This window comes from Xiphias gladius, chromosome 23, assembly GCF_016859285.1.
Source record: "Xiphias gladius isolate SHS-SW01 ecotype Sanya breed wild chromosome 23, ASM1685928v1, whole genome shotgun sequence".
NCBI classification, from domain to species: domain Eukaryota; kingdom Metazoa; phylum Chordata; class Actinopteri; order Istiophoriformes; family Xiphiidae; genus Xiphias; species Xiphias gladius.
This window is the reverse complement of record NC_053422.1, coordinates 9,462,020-9,478,154: the sequence shown is the minus strand read 5'-3', so window position 1 is coordinate 9,478,154 and position 16,135 is coordinate 9,462,020. Positions and strand designations below refer to the sequence as shown.

At 45.5% G+C, this 16,135-nt stretch overlaps 1 protein-coding gene across 2 annotated transcripts; it reads right to left on the bottom strand.

Moving 5' to 3' along the window:
* Positions 1 to 635: 635 nt before the first annotated feature.
* Positions 636 to 13,099, bottom strand: LOC120784974 (rab11 family-interacting protein 1). 2 transcript variants are annotated; one of them, XM_040119168.1, is made up of 6 exons: positions 12,128 to 13,099; positions 9,143 to 9,672; positions 7,271 to 7,880; positions 4,084 to 6,570; positions 2,578 to 2,713; positions 636 to 1,219 (listed from the first exon to the last, which is right to left on the bottom strand). In XM_040119168.1, the coding sequence occupies exons 1-6, from the start codon at positions 12,505 to 12,507 to the stop codon at positions 959 to 961; spliced, it is 4,404 nt and encodes a 1,467-aa protein (XP_039975102.1). In that variant the 5' UTR covers positions 12,508 to 13,099; the 3' UTR covers positions 636 to 958. The 2 variants fall into 2 exon arrangements, with proteins under 2 accessions (XP_039975102.1, XP_039975103.1); XM_040119169.1 differs by having other exon boundaries at positions 12,710 to 13,098.
* Between the last annotated feature and the right edge of the window lie 3,036 nt (positions 13,100 to 16,135).

Sequence of the window (16,135 nt, the reverse complement as noted above, 5' to 3'; positions counted from 1 at the left end):
GGGGTGGTGTCAGAGAACATGTTATCGTGACAAAAGGATCTGATAGAAATAACATCAGATGTTTATTTACTGCTTTGATGCTGTGCTACTTCTACAGTAAAATGCTTTTTCAACAAAACAAAACAAAAAAAATTGCAGGATGGACAACAAAACGTAACAATATATTAAAACATTCTCGTTGTTTTAGTGTAACAAGAAATCAGAACTAAAGGGACAGAGAAGTGGAAAACAAAACAGAGAAACAAAATGAAAACCTTCAGTCTTCATCCTCTTCATTCTTTTCTGGCACAAACATGAATCATGTTTTTTGCTTATCATACAGCAATGTTAATGCAGAAACATTTCCTCTTATACTAATCAAATTGCAGAGCAGCATTTTATGATGTGTTGCTATTCTTTTTAGTAGCATTTCTCAAATTCTACTTGAAAATATGTAAATAACTCCAGTTGACCTGGCATTTGGCATTTCATGAAACTACTTGAGTTGAAAACCTTGTGTCCAAATGTTGTTTTTGCACCTCGGCAGCTGCGTTTCTAAGGTTACTTGAGCTAAATTCATATTTTGCCAGCGGAAATACTTCAATCCCCGAAGAGCACATTTAATGCACTTCCAAATAAGTGTTTTCTCTGGCCTGTATTTTATTTTATGCATATGTGACAGCAGTGAGTTTTTTTTTTTATTCTAATAAGCATGGGTGAAATAATCATTTGCATTCGCTTTGCTGAAGCTTCTGAGATAGTAACCACCATGCGTGTTGGGTAATATCGTGTCTACATCAACAAGGCAGTATCAGCATTGAGAAGACCTGGAGGATTTGTGGAGCATTTGTTTCTGACTCTGAAACAGCGGTTCCCAATCTTTAATAATAACCCTGTGTTTTGAACCCACTCTTGAGGAAACTTTATTCTAGGCGGATCACACGTCACGTGCAATACACCGTACACGCTCTTGCGGTGGTCACTTGTGTCTGGTTCGCACTTGAAGCAGCGTGGGTGTCTGCTCCATGATCCGCAGCAAAAGATTATCGATGTAGTCCTCCAGGTCTCGAACCTGCGCCTTGACCTTTTTCAGCTCGGCCTCGCATTTCTCCAGCTGCGCCTCCTGCCGATCCGAGGCCGCCTGGTGCTTCTGCATGTCCATATCTTGCTGCAGCAGCAGGGAGATCAGCTCCATGTTGGTCAGGTGCTGGTACTGAGCAGAGCTGTCGACGGTCACCTCCTACGAGAGAGGAGACGGGAACAGAACAGATGTAGGGAGTCATACGAAGGCTTGTCGATGTCACAATAGTAGCTCGATATTTTGACAAATAGGCTTATTCACTTTCTTGCTGGGAGTTACAGTACATGAGAAGATCGCCCTCATATATGTTTGTTTAATATGAAGCTACAGCCAGCGAACGATTAGCTTAGCTTAGCCTCAAGAGCGAAAGCTAGGCAAAATAGCTAGCCTGGCTTTGTCCAGAGATACTCGTAGGTCTTTGCGTGGATTAAACAAAAGAGATACAGCGTGTTAATTTGCGCGTAGGCGGATTTAATTACCTTCAGAGAGAGCCCGGCTAGCTGTTTCCAGGGCTTTATGCTAAGCTAAGCTAACTGTCTCCTGGCTGTAGCTTAGTAAGTAACAGACCGGAACGAGAGTGGTATCAATCTTCTCCTGTAACTCGTGGCAAGAAAGGTCATAGGCGTGTTTCCCACAATGTCAAAACGAAATGAAATTAAAAAGGTGACTGGAATGGCTGCGTACACAATCTTTGACATAATGAACGGTAATGGCAGCCTGCACACCAGCTCTAATCTACAAAGTTTCTAACCTCCATCGTAATCATCTCAAAATATATTGTAACCAGAAATTACATACAGTAATTATCAAAATATCTGAATGCATTAGTTACTAACAGACATGAATGTTGTGTGAATGTTGTGCTATTTAACCACAAAATGAAGTAATGCTGTCGTGACTAGTAGGGCTGTGATTTAATTGGTTATTTAACTTGTTTTTTCACTGCAGTTTCAAGCCCCATCAGCATCCAACTCAATAAAAACTGGGTATATTATTGTAAGAAGTAGTTAAAGTTAATAAACGGGACCTGGAAACTCCATTCTCCCTTCATTTTGCCTTAACAGCATCAGAACCCAGCCATATCACCTTATTCCCTGGCATCTTGTAACAGAAACAGTCCAAAGTGTTACAGAAGTAGACTTGAAACATAATTTTAGGACCTGAAAACTCTTATCTGGGCCAAAAAAAAAAAAAAAATAGGTCACACTAGGGAGGAGTAATGGTATCAGTATTTCTCTCCCCAGTGTTGAAAGTAACCTCAGTCTAACAGGGAGCTGCAGGTAGCAGCTGCACACTTTCATGTTTTTTTCTCTTTCTTTCTTCTGGTAGACTCATCATGTCGATTCATATCACTGTCAGAATTTTAGACCCCTCACTAATATTATTCGCAACATTTCTGTGACGGCCAAACAAGCTGTCTATCATAATGACCTATTTAACTACATGGAGGGTTATAAAGGGTTCATGAAGGAGTGGTGGTGTGTTTTTTTTTTTGTTTTTTTTTTGTTTCACAGTACCTGACTCTTCTCAGCTTCAGCTACGACCTGGTGGGCGGTGCGCCCAGGGTGGATTGTGGACTTGAGCTTCTCCAGAACCGAACGACCCTCCTTCTTCTCTGATTGGCTGGAGGTTAATGGCTTCACTGGATGAGGTCTGCAAAGTAAAGGGGTCAGCACTCACATTTCAACACGTCTATGTTGTATGTTTGCCATAAGTGCATAGCTGTTTCCTAATGACTCATCATGTACGGTCAAATGATGGCAAGTTACTGCGTTATTTCAGTTCATTCAGCAGTCGTATCTGAACTGTGCACACGTTTCTTGAAAAAGCAGAACATATTAAGAAATACCAGAAAATCTGACTTTGTGAAGGAATAGTAAGCCCTACAGAAAACATTTAAATACCATCTTCTGTTCTTCTGAGCATTAAAAACTGCGGCTGTATCGGTCAAATTTCGACAAGAAATTTGCTAAAATGCAGCTGCAGTGACTCGCTTGCTACTGGAGGATGAAATCGTCTTTGGGCAAACACAGGGCCTTAACTTTACAATAACACCAGCAAAGGAATGTTTAGAAAACAGAAAATTAGAATAATACTAGAGTTCAAGTTAGAGCTACTTTGTGATCACAGCAGAGAGAAAAGCTGGGTTCCTAAAATAACTTTCATTTTTTTCTCGTCGCTTTTATTATTGATACATTCTAAAAGGGGATGATGAAATGGCCCAGCAACAGAGATTTTATGCTTCTAAATATGACGTTTTCTCTCCTGTATCTGTTGTAAACATAGTACAAAGAAAAGATCAAAGAAAGTACATGAAAAATATGTTTCCTGGGACTGAAACCAGTTCTGCCACTAGAAATTTTGGGTCCTCTGAACAGTTGTGAGACAATCCATATCTCGAAATCCTGGCATGTCCTGTCTGGCTCTTGGTCCCCTGAATCATTTAATCCTCTCTACCCCCAATGGCACTCCTGACTGTCCTCTACTCATCTTTTGTATATCATATGTACAAGTTTCCTTTTAACTGCCCTTGTTTCCCTGGGATGACTCTAAATCTAAGTCTAAAATTACACACTAAAGTTAAACTCTGACCATGATGACTTTCTCATGCTCTATATTCTAGTAATATAATTTACCCCCATGACAGTGGTGACAATTATTCTTCACGTGGTGTAGGTAAGTTTAAGCGGAACAACGTGTAAGAAAACAACGAATTACAGTAGCCAACAAGAAACTGAAACATGAGATGAATAACATAAAAGGTGAAGCAAAGCCAAGAAAAGTGCACAGCAGTTATCATCCAACCACTTTGGATGAAAAGGCAGAACTTACAAATACATAAATGCATTCAACACCAAACAAGCCAGGCCATCAGTAAACAAAGCAACCAGTGCAACAAATTAAAAGTAAATACCATTTACTGTGCATGTTTTGTATTGTATGTGGAAATATTGTCTGTTAATCCAAGTTACTTCAGCTTGTAAACACCTACATGAGCAATAACCTAGTGGGAGGATTCTCACCTGCTCTCCTGATGGGGCAGGTTGCTAGCTGGCTGTGTCTCCTCAGGCAAAAGTGAGTGCCGTGCATCGACCAGGGGCTGGTCAGTGGTGGAGGTGGTAGAGTAGGAGGAGGAGGTGTAGGGGGCCAGAACCAGAGGAGTGCTGGCTCCAGCACTGGGCCCCCTGCTCGAGGAATGTATGGAGGGGCAACAGACGGGGGTAGGGTGGAGCTCGGCCTGTGCCTCAGTGGACAAGGTGAGTGCAGAGGGGATGGAGGGAGAAGAGGCTTCAGGCTCGTGCAAAGATTGCTCAATCTTTGACTTCGAAGGGGTTCTCGAGTTCGGTGCAACTTTTGCGTGGAGGTCTTTGAAACTGATCTCAGAAGGTTTTCCAGTTACACCGTTTTTTGTGGGAAGAGACGTGTCGTCTTTTGAGGATATTTGCAATGTTGTACAGGTGCTATCAACTTGCAAATCTGTCTGTTTATCTAACGCCAGCAAGGAAGAAAGAGCTGATTTAGTGGGCTGATACGACAATGGTCCTTCATTGACTTCTGAAATGTTTTGAACAAGGGACAGAAACTGTTCAAACTCTCTGTCTCCGCTTTTGCTTTGGCTGTTTGGGCTGCCACTGCTGTTCTGTCGGGACACTGCTTTTGGTCTAAAACGTGCACTAACCACCCCAGAAAACAACTCTGTCTGCCTCACTGTGGCTGGCTTAGCTTGTGGATTGCCATTATCATCAAAGTTCCTTTGTGTCTTTTTAAAATCATTGTCACCCCTTGTTTTATCTTCTCTGGATTCAGTTTCAAGATCGGATGAATAACATGTTTTATTTTGAGACGACAACGCAGCGACCTCCGTCCCGTTTACCCTTGAGTAACCGTGTGGTGCCGCGTTATTCAGCTCACATCGACAATCCTGGCAATTGTCTTGGCGAACTGGAGACACTTTGCACAGTTTATTCGAAGAGGCAGGTATTTCAAATGAAGAGTTCATCCCAGGTATGTAGGTGTCCTTTAAAGTGAACATATCCTCAGGTGTGGTCTCCTCGTGGTAAACGGCTGTTGGTGAGTCTTTTGTCGGTTGTGGGAAAATCTCGCCTAAACTGTTGATGCCTTTGAGAGTATCGGCTACCTCTGATGGAGAGGAGCCGTCCGAATCAATGAAACTAAAGTCTAAATTACTCACATTCATGTTCAGGTCTCCTAAAGTTAGTGAGAAAGACACGTTATTGTTGATGCGTGTGGTTTCAGTTAGATTAGCCTCTACTGGACCAGAAGTACTATCCAGTACCTTTACGTCTGGGATAGGGGAAGTAGTAGTTGACATGTTCAAAAGGTCTGTAACTGACATCTCACTTTCAAAAAGCATTGTAGGTCTTGAGTTCTTTAATGTGATGTTCTTTACAGCAGTCTCCTCAGTGTTCAATGACAAATGATGACAGTTTGCTTTGGGTTGTCCATAGTTTCCTCTACATATGCGTCCATACAAGTCTTGCTCAAACAACATCCCTCCCCAGCGGTCAGTGTCATCCTCCAAAGGTTCATATTTGAACTTTTTGAGCTTTTTTTCAGAGATGAATCCTGGGGCATTAATGTTTCTGTAAGCCTGGGAGTGGACACTGAGGGAGTCAGAGGTCTCGCTGTTCGTCTGTGGGTCTGGAGATACACTGTTTCTTTTGCATTCACCTTCTCTGCCGCGTTGTAGTGAGGCCACGCCAGTCTGTGAGAGGAGGTAGGCTTCTTTATGGACAGCTAGCTCCTGACCTCTGTGTAGCCAGCCATCAGAATAAATCTCATTCACTGATGTTCTTAAAAATCTCCTTGGAGGCAAAGGCGGAGGCTGCTCTTCACATGTTTGCAACTCTTGTGCGTCATTATTGGTACTGTTACTAACTGGATGACTACGTCTATGAGATGAGGGTGGACTGGTTCTAAGCTGTTTCTGAGGAAGACTCCCTTTAGGCGAGCTGAGCCTGCTAGAGGCAAAAGCATCAAAAAAGTCATCCCATTCTCCTGCACTCTCTGACATGGAGCGGGGGGCTGTGTGGTTAGTGGAGTTTGGTGCGGCTGCTTTGGGTAATAATGCAGGGAGAGATATCTGTCTGGCTACTGGCCTGGGGCGCTCCCGCTTTATGGAAGCCATATTTGTAGCATTAACAACATGAGCAGGGCCGGCTGTGTAGGGCTGGGAGGGCAGAGTGGTGTAATGAAAGGGGGACGAGCCAGAAGAGGAGCAAGGCACAAAAGGAGGGGACCTCTGCAACTCTTCAGCTATGAGCTCCTCAAAGAAGGGGTTGCGCTGCATACGTGAGAAGAATGGGTTGGAGGGGGATATAGGAGTTGAGGAGGGAGAGGAAGAGGGGGTGAAGGGATTGCAGTCGTCAGGTGAGACATGACCGGAGGGGGAGGCAGAGGGAGAGGAGCGCTGAGGGGGGATAGGGGAGCGAGAAAGGAGGGGAGGGGGTACATCTGAGCTGCTTTCTACCTTAGGAGAAACTTCCAGCCTGTGGAGGAAGATAGGGCACAATATAGTCCTCTTAGTTAATGATGTGCCAGGTTAACAAATGGCGAACATCTTTCTTACACAAGCACAAAAGACAACTAAAATGCTATCTGATATTCCACAGCAAAGTGTTTTGCCCAACTAACATCAGTCTCTAAACAACAGTAGATATAACATAGGCCAAATGATATAAAATATGGAAACAGTAAGCCAAATTGAATTAAAAAAAAAAAAAAAAAAAAAAAAAGCAAAGCACATTTGCAAAATATTCAAGCAAAAAATAAATAATGCACTGCAGCCATTCAAGACTATCTGCGCTGGTAGTTGTTCTGTTGGGTGAGCTCATATCAGAATGGAATGGTTTTCTTCGCATCCATTTGCAAGAGCGTTTTTCTAAACCACAGTGACGCTGCATCTTTCATCGAGAAACATGGACACACACTGATAAAGAAAATGGAAATGCTTGAGTGCTAAGTGTGGAAAAAGTAGTATGAGGTGATGACACAGCATGGTCGTAAAATGGAGAAAACTATGAACTAAATCAATTCCATTTTCAAATGAGCAGGGAGGAGAGCGAACACTGAACTCAGGACACCCAACTGAATACAGGCCTCCCATCTGCCTTTTTTTGCTTGGATACAAGATACATTCATCGAACACCGTGTAGCCCACAGGCGAGCCTGTAAGTGACCCTGACTCACCTTGGCTTGCTCTGGGAGTCCCCGGAGCCAAACCAGCCTCTGAGCCTCCCCTCAGATGCTGAAGCAGCCTGGTGCAGGTCTGACTTAGCTGGGAGAGAATCACTCCTCCCTCCAGAGAATAACGTTTTTCTTATCTTCCTCCCTTTTTCAGATGAATCAGTAGCAGAGGACACGATCGGCATCGTTGCCTGTACGGGGCGACCCCCTGTCTGAGCTTGCTGAATCGGAGGAGACGATGCCTGAGCTTCCTTTTCTTCCTCCTTTTCCTCTTTCTTCATCTTGTCGAAGGACCAGCGGCGGCCCTCGGCAAAGGAACCTTTGTCCTCACTTCTCTTGGTGAGGTTCTGCAGGGACCGAGAGAGCGGGGAACATTTCTCCAGCAGGACCAGCTTGGAAGGGAGGGTACCTGAGCTCTTTGGAGTCGATGGCTCAGAGTCGTAGACATGGCTTCCATTTATACACAAGGAAGACTTGGACTGAGTCATGGTCTGACCCTTGAGAGACTCCATTGCAAGATTTGGTCGAGGGAAGGCTGTTGTGATCTTGCTAGCTTCATCGCTGAAGGCTCGCTTGTGTGTGAGAACCTTTGTGGTGTGCTGGCTGGTGAGCACTGTTGGAGAGAAGGAAGAAGCTCAGAACAGACAGACTTAATATCGGTGTACGTGTCAGCTGATATATAATGACAATGCCAAAGGTATTTCTGAGGTGGTCCATTGTGAAGCTTACAGGCTCAAACCTGGAGAAAGGCATGCTCTACTGCAAAAGACTTCATGGTAAACATTACGCAGCAAACAAGCAAAATCATTTGAAAATGAAGGAGCACTCTAGAGCGACAGATATGCAACGTGGGCTTTATAGAGATCTGAAGTGAAACGGGAAATTCAAAATCCATTGACATTTGTAGCTACAATGATAACTAAAAATACAGCCTGTCTCAACAGTATGTTGTGTTTAGATAAGGATGGTATTTTTTTGAAAAACAGTGTTATATCGTTGTATATTCAGTCTTTAGGCGTTTGGCTGATTTTATCAAACACCCTTTCCCAAAGGTCTCAGACATTCGCGGGCTCAACGTCGCGGCTCGACAGTAGAGGCGAGTCCACGAGCCAGTTGAGGGATCTCAGCCACCTCAGAAATGTCTCTAATAGCAGCAGGGAGCAGAGGAGCAAATGCTATAGTTAGAGATTACAACAAAGACAAGTTAAAAAAATAAAAAAAAAAAAAAAAATAAAGCTTTATGGATGTGGATGAAACCAAGTGACGATGACGTAAGTACCTCTGCTTCCAAGCGTGTAGTTTCTTCATGCGAGTTGTCGTTTTTTTCCCGTGCTCACACACTAATCGTTGTTTAACTGTTAAAATCATGAATGTTTCGAATTCTTATGGCAACTTTTGCAGTGGATGGCGATTTGTCTTAGAGTATGGAAGGAAACCCCGCGAACACGCTTCATTTGTTCATAAAGGCCGATGAAAGAAATGCTGAATGACAGGTCGTGAGTTACAGACGCTAAAAGAGGCTAGCCTGTGCTGGGGTGAGTGCAGTGGTAATGGTGGGATAATGGGGCGTACAGTGTTTTCATCAGAAAATTAGGTAGAGGTAGAACGCCACCTATCTCCTAGTGCAACGTGTCTTGTCAGTTAACTTACTAGATATTTTGTGTGTGAAATAACGCCTCTGTAGTTTCTTTAATTTCAATGCTTTGTTTCATAAAACTGTCCTGATTTGTTATGTTAGTGAAGGTGGTATTCAAATTGCAGTAAGGCGACCCACCTCTGCTGTAAAACACTGAGGGGCATCCTGATTTATTATTGGGCAATTCCAACGGTCACCAGCCCTTATTTCATACACGTGTAAAGGATTTCAAAGCTCACCTTTTTTAGCTAAATCTGTCTCTCCATAGTGGGCGTCCGCTCTCACTTTGCTAGTGTAGATGGGGGAGCTGGGAGGGTCTGAAAGCAGATCCAGACTGGGTGGAGGGCCGAGGTTGTCACTGGCCATGGAAGACATACTACTATCTGAAGCCAGCGACGAGCATGACCTGGTGTCAGACGACTTGCGCAGCTTTCCTTTGAAGAAATCTTTCATCTTGCTCCTCTTCTCCTCTGCTATCTCCACATCTCTCGACTCTACGACCCCTTGGCCCTCCTCTCCGAACGGCTGCCCCAGGGACCCCGACAGGGCGGCGTAGCGGCCTGGCACAATGGCCGAGGAAGACTCCACGTCCCCCCTCTTCCTGCCTGTGACGCGATCCTTGAGCTTGCCAAAAGCAGAGCGAGGTTTGTCCTTCATGGTGAGGTCAAACATACTGGCGGTCATGTTGTTGCGGGTGAACTGCACTGTCACCTGAAGTTCACCACGTTCCTTCTCCTTTCGTCCTGGCTTGGAGTTGAGCTTGAACCATCTGGAGAAATAAAAGAAAAGAGACAATCATACATATCTGAGCTAACTGGTACACTTGATAAGCTCAAAGCGGAGGTCGCATGTGTTATCTCGCCGTTCACTGGGACAAAAGGAGTGACAACAAAAAAAACACTGATTTCCTTTTGGCAATGCTTTCCATATATTATATAATCTGGAAATATTGCTCGGGGGGATCATACTTTGAAAAACTTTGGACAAGAGCCTCAGAGCAGGAAATCACAGCCCAAATTCCTGAAAGTCCACCCACCTACACCTGGTGTGCACGCGCTGGGTAAGACATGAACAATATTAGGAGCCAACCAATGAAATCCTTTGAGTGGACCAGAGAAAGTGTTACAGAGCCAAAACTAACAGTGGGAATTCAGTGTGAATTTCACTGAGCGCAGAGAGAGAGAGAGAGAGAGAGAGAGAGAGAGAGAGAGAGAGATAGGGCGGAGAAGCCACAATTAAAGCCAGATGTGTTGTATTGCTTTACTCTGTTCTGCTCTTCAGTGGTTATGGAGGAAATGTCTCCCATTACTGATGAGTCCTGTTATGTCACCTGTGGCACAAGTGAGCTCTTCGAAGACTCAAAATAAGGCAAATTGGTAAAGAGTCAGAGCCACGTTTTCAGGATACACTAAAACCGTAAACAAAAGAAACGACTCTTACAGTCTGTAGTGCAGTCAGAGACAGTGATACTCAGTTCAATGTAACTGCTGAGTTTTAAGAGGGATTCGTAACATTCAATGAGCTAAATAAGGCAAAGAGTAAGTTGTAATGACTTCTAACTCTCATGCAGTTTCATTTATAGCTGAACCTGAGTCCTACTGATTGTCAGGAGCTTTCTAGCTTATCTGAAGAAGTTGTTGCTGTGAAAACTAAATCAAAAATAAAAATAATTCTGAATATGGAACATTCAGGTGTGGCCGGCTGAGGTTCAGCTGAGCCCGCCGGCTTTTGTTTTGTCCTCAACGCAGCTCTTCATCTGAGAAAGCTCGTATAAAAGCCGAAACTCAAATGCACAGGAAAGGTACCGGCCCCTGTCTGAGCAGTGTCGTGTCAAACTGTAGGATTCACATTCCCACCATCCAAATCTGCCCAGAATGACTTTGTGCACTGAACCTTTCCTGCACTTCACTGTTTACCAAACTGTGCGAGGTAAAAAGCTTCAGTCATGTTAAACCTGCTCTAATGCTTCTTTCTCACCTCTGAATGACTCTCAGTCAACGTCTGGCTGTGGATACTTCTGTGCACGGAAGTCACATTCGTCCTTGCGACGGGGAACCTAAACACCGCCCTGGACTGGACTCAACTCAAGACTCAACTTGGCGTTTTCAGTCATAGCGAATTATGACAGACGCCCAGTCACCCGGCTACAGTGCACTGGCTCCCCACTCATCGCCACAAGTGCATTTACTGCAAGAGGTTTGAGGAATTACGACCTTGCGCCACCGACATTTTTGCCATGATTTTCTACCTCCCTGCAGTTTTCAGAGCTGAATCTAATGGGCCACCGGTCCCATAGACCACATCCCTGTACTATTTATATCTGAGCTGAGATACCAAGTACTGGTTTCTGTCTCGCTTTCAGACGTCACAGCTCCAGATACAGGAGCACAGTGGGGGATAATAATCACTGGTTCAGATGTTGTTGGGACGATGTGGACGCCAGGAGGATAAGAGAGGAAGGATACAGTTTCCCACAAGCTGTTAAATGTTCTATCAATAGATTAAAAAAAAATAAAAAAAAATACACATTGCTCAATGCAAGAAATATCAGCTACCATCAAGAATGAGTTAAATAGTAAGTTTCAACTTTAGATGCACAGTGGGAGATTTGTGCATAAAGATGGAGGCTGTGTGGATGAAGTCGTGAGATGCAGTTTCCACTGTGGAAACCGCATCTCATCCTCTTGTTGATTTTGCAGTGCCGTGGGGGGACCGCGGGTGGATTAGCCCGGTAGAGGATACCGGAACCAGGGTTTCATGAGCCATTTTGTGCATGTAGGGTTCAAGCCATCTGATCCAAAGCCGCCACCACGTCTGTGCATCCTTTCTCCCGGGAAGTGGTCCCCGAGGTTAACCGGTCAACTCAGCTGCTGCATGTTGGGGTCGTGCACGAGGCACGTGGTAGATAATTACGGTGCACCATGGGGATGTGGTCAAAGCAGGATCAGCTGCACGAGGCAGACGGTGCGTGGAGAAAACTATACTCAAAATACCGGATGTTCTCAATTTTGGGGGGGTGAGTTTTCTGCACCTTTTGAATGAATAAGCACATGAAAAGCTTCATGTCATTGTCCCGCGAAGTGCAACCAAAGAACAGAACCCTCCCCCGGTCTGACATAAAAACAAGACACATCTGCTCCGTCTCACGTGTGAGCAGGAAACCGACACGTCGCGTGGTTTGTCATGCAGGCTGCATTTAAAACTCACAACGCAACACAACCTACTCGTCTCTGGGACACATTCCACCCTGGAACATCTTATCCAGAGGAACGACGGCTTGGCCGAGAAAGACGTCCAGCCCGATGAGCACCCGGTGCATGACCGTGAGGACCAGGTCCCCGCTCCCCGGGGGGTAGGCGCTCCGGCCGCCCTCCTCCAGGACGCCGGGGAGCAGCTCGAAGCAGCATTCCTCGTTCCACTCGGGCACCTCGGCCTTCTCCACCAGCCCGGTGGTGTACTTCTCCTTCGCCACCTGGATGACGGTGTAGAGGTAGCGGCTGCCGTGCTTGCCCTTGGTTCGCAGTCCCCTTGCGCGGAGGACGGTGACGTTCACGTGAGTGGGCACCCACCGCTGGTCGTCGTCCAGGTCTATCAGTGACATCATCTTCGCGCCGCTACCCCCCGGGGGCCGCGGCCGCTGCCTGTGTGTCCCCAAACGATCGCGGTTTCACTCAGTCGCCCGTCGTGTCATTCGACCGGGAGATCATCCCCCAATTCACGCTGCGCCAGAGTTTCCGCGCTGCGCAAAAAACAAAAAAACAAAACCACCCCTGCAGAAAATCTCCCAAGTCCGCCGAGGGGTTTACCCGAGGTCAGTTTTCCGACAGCAGACCGGGCCCGTGTTTATCTTCAAGCTCCGCGTGCCATTCCCAAATTCAATCAGTGGAAACCAAATTAGGCGAGCTGCGTGCAGGACTCATCCCGAGTGCGTGCCCCCGGGACATGTCGCGTCGGACAGTTTCAGTGCCCGCAATGTGCTCCGTGTGCTCACGGACCGCGGTCCTCCGCAGCGGCGGCAGCAGGCCCGCACACGGTGAGAGAGATGCCGCAGAAGTGAGGAGCAACACCCAACCAAACCTTCAGCAGATCCACACACAGAGCGCGCGTGCACGCGCGCGCGCGCACAAGCCCCGCGGTGCTGTGGCGAACTGTCAGAGTGGACGTTCGTGCATGGAAGCCGAGAGGAGCCGCAGCAGCAGCAAACGACGCGGTCTCTGAAGTTTCTGGGCGGAACCGTCCGTGCAAATGATCGAAAGAAATATTTTTCCAGCGCATCCTGCGATTTTATTCATTTATCGGTTGGTTGATTTCGTGAACTACAGCAAGTCCCTGTTCCCCAACCTTCCAAACCTCTCGAACAGATGCCCTGCAACACGCAGTGACGGTGCGAGGAAAAGTTTTTTATAAAACACCGAAGGACAAATGGAATCATTTGATTACCATCATCTTTTATTTGAGCGACTATTGGCTCTTTAGGCTGATTAGTCCTCTGCAATCCAGAGCTTCACCCCAGACACCGTTTAGCGCCATCGGCCTGCGCGTTGACCGGAGCCGCAGTCGGTCTCTCATCGACCCCGGCCCGGGGAGCAGCTTTCGCCGCTGGGCCACGTCAGGTGACTGTGAGCCGTGCGGCTGCAGCGCCACCCGGTGGAGGCCGGCGGCGTTTCAGGATGAGCTCTACAAAACAGAGCGACTAGTACAGCTCACCGCGACAGACGGATATTGAGGCACCTCCACGGGGAGGTGCTGTAGTCACGTCCTCTTGCTCCCTCCCTAAACCAATCCAACACCCCAGCCAACACCTGATGCCCCTCATGACATTGTGGCACACACTTTGCATGACTTGTGACCATGCATTTAAATGTTCTATATTTCCGTTTTGTGCAACTTCTTGTTCTTCTGCTCCGCTACATTCGCCTGACAGGTGGAGTCCCTGATTACTTTTGCAGATTAGGATCCTACAGACAAAACATACAGTTTAGAAGATAGGATGCAGCGCCACCCATTAAAGTATCCAACAGATTATGAAATAGATCAAATGACCTCGGTCTCCACCAGCTACACCATTAAAATGGAGCTTACTGTGCGTGTTGATACGTCGGCACCGACTGTACTTTTACTGGGTGAAATTTTGACTGCAGGGCTTCCAGCAGAGTATTTCTACATCGTGGTGTTGCCTCTCTTAAAAGACCCGAGAGCTTCTTCCATCACTGCTTGCAAACAGCGACGCAAGAAGAACCCATTACCGTTCGCGGATCACACCACAAACTCACACACTGGCCGATCATCCAATCATGATCAGTTACTTTAGATAGACAGACGGAGCGAGAGAGAGAGACAGACAGATCAGTGAACCATCAATGGAAGTTTTCAGCTTCAGTGCTTGTTTTATTCATTATAAATAAAAAAACAAAAACAAACTATTAGATCTGTAAAAATCCGACTGATGTTTCACAGTGTTGATAACAGCCACTTTGAGGGTAAAGGAGTTAATACAAATAATCGCTCACATTCAGAACAGCAACACAACGACAGAATCCAACTGTTTTAAGGTTTCTGTGGCACTTTTCTACTTGGCTTTTTAAAGAGAGAGAGAGAGAGAGAGAGACGTTGTATTTCAAGAACACCTCACACAATAACTGTACGGTATAATACACATTTACACAGCACTGTCGACGTGGCAAAACTGACCTAATAGATCCGGTACATTCAAACGTAGAAAAACAATGCCATGGAGTGACGTTACCGAGTGCCAAACCAAACCGAGACAAAGTCAAAGAATCAAATAGTTTCATTCTGCTCGAGGGCTTCTCACCGTCGAGCAGCTTTAAAAGTGCTAATAAAAGTGTCGGAAAGAAGGAGGCGTCCCAATTTTTTCCACTTGAGCGACAGATAATTGTTTGGAAGTGAACGCTGTCTGTCATTATCAAGAGACCCCTGCGTTGTAACTCGAGGGTGAGACAGAAACGAGCCCACTTTACATGATTTCTGACACCCGCAGCTTTAACTGTTTACACCGCGGAGGTTTTCCAATAGGTTTAAGGCATTATTATATGGCAGCTGCCTCGAACCAAAAGACTTCACATCCTATCGCCCCGACACAAAAAGTCTCCTTAGAGTGCTGCGAGAACGAAAGCGGGGACTGTTTGTAAAATACAGTCAGTTCTGCTTGCAAAGACTTTACAGTTGTATTCCTACGAGCCTTTTTGTATCGGGATATATAAAATCATCAATGACTAATACTGCAACAAAAAAAAAAAGGATGAAATTTTGGAAAATGCAGTCGTTTGAATAAAGTAGGAACGGTCTATTTTGCATTTCCTAGTTTACACATTTTTTTTCGAATCTGTGTTTTATTAATCAGAAGATGTTCATTGTATGGAGCAAATTATTATTATATCACTGCCACATACAAACAAATCTAGGAAACATCCTGTTGCCTTTTCAGATGGGAGGACTTCTGGATAGCCAATTATCGAATTTCTGGTTGAAGCTGTAGAGGAAAACAAATTAAGAAAAATGAGTCAGTCTAAAAAGCTGTGAGTTACAACACTGGAGGTGTCCGTGTGCCTCATTTTATACTGTAGGTGCTCTGCAATATGTGTCGGTTCCTGAAATATGCTGGAGGAAGTTCAAAACAGATCAGCCCCGAACAAACGTGCTCGCAGCCCGAGGGGAAGCTGCGTCTGAGCGCATTTGGAAAGGCTCCATTTTTCACTTTAAGAGATAAACCTGGACCTGGCAGAACTGGCCCAAGTGAGGACAAAAATGGGGACGCAAAGGGCAAGACTACAGGTAATGGAACGTGACTTTTTCAGAGGCACTCCTGTAAATAGGGCTGCGAGTAAAGGTGCTTCGTCAATGACGCAGAACTTTGTGTAAAGAAAAAAAATATTGAATGCTACTTACCACGATGTAGGTGATGGCGGGTGCAGCGTCGGTGACGGATGTGACAAGTCTCTAACTTGGGCAACATGAACACAAATAGCTTCCTGATTACCTTTCAAATACGCAAGTGAATTGTGAAAAAATGAAACGGCCTGTGTGTAAAAAACAACCTCCCTGTAGCGACTCCATCCCAAAAAACTCAACCAAAGAAACAGAGATATTCCGCTTTTAGTCACCTAGCCGCTGAAAACATCAAACCATATTGAAAAGCAGCAAATGGAAGACTCAAATTTTTTTTTTCAATTTAAAACGCATCTAAAGAGTCAGATTTTGACTAAACAAAA

Bases quoted from the DNA above. Each gene is read 5' to 3' on its own strand.
- LOC120784974 (XM_040119168.1), bottom strand. From the start codon at position 12,507: ATGATGTCACTGATAGACCTGGACGACGACCAGCGGTGGGTGCCCACT. The intron at 7,881-9,142 runs GTGAGCTTTGAA...TCTCTCCAACAG, and splicing joins GACAGATTTAGCTAAAAAAG to TGCTCACCAGCCAGCACACC. The intron at 6,571-7,270 runs GTGAGTCAGGGT...CTTCCTCCACAG, and splicing joins GACTCCCAGAGCAAGCCAAG to GCTGGAAGTTTCTCCTAAGG.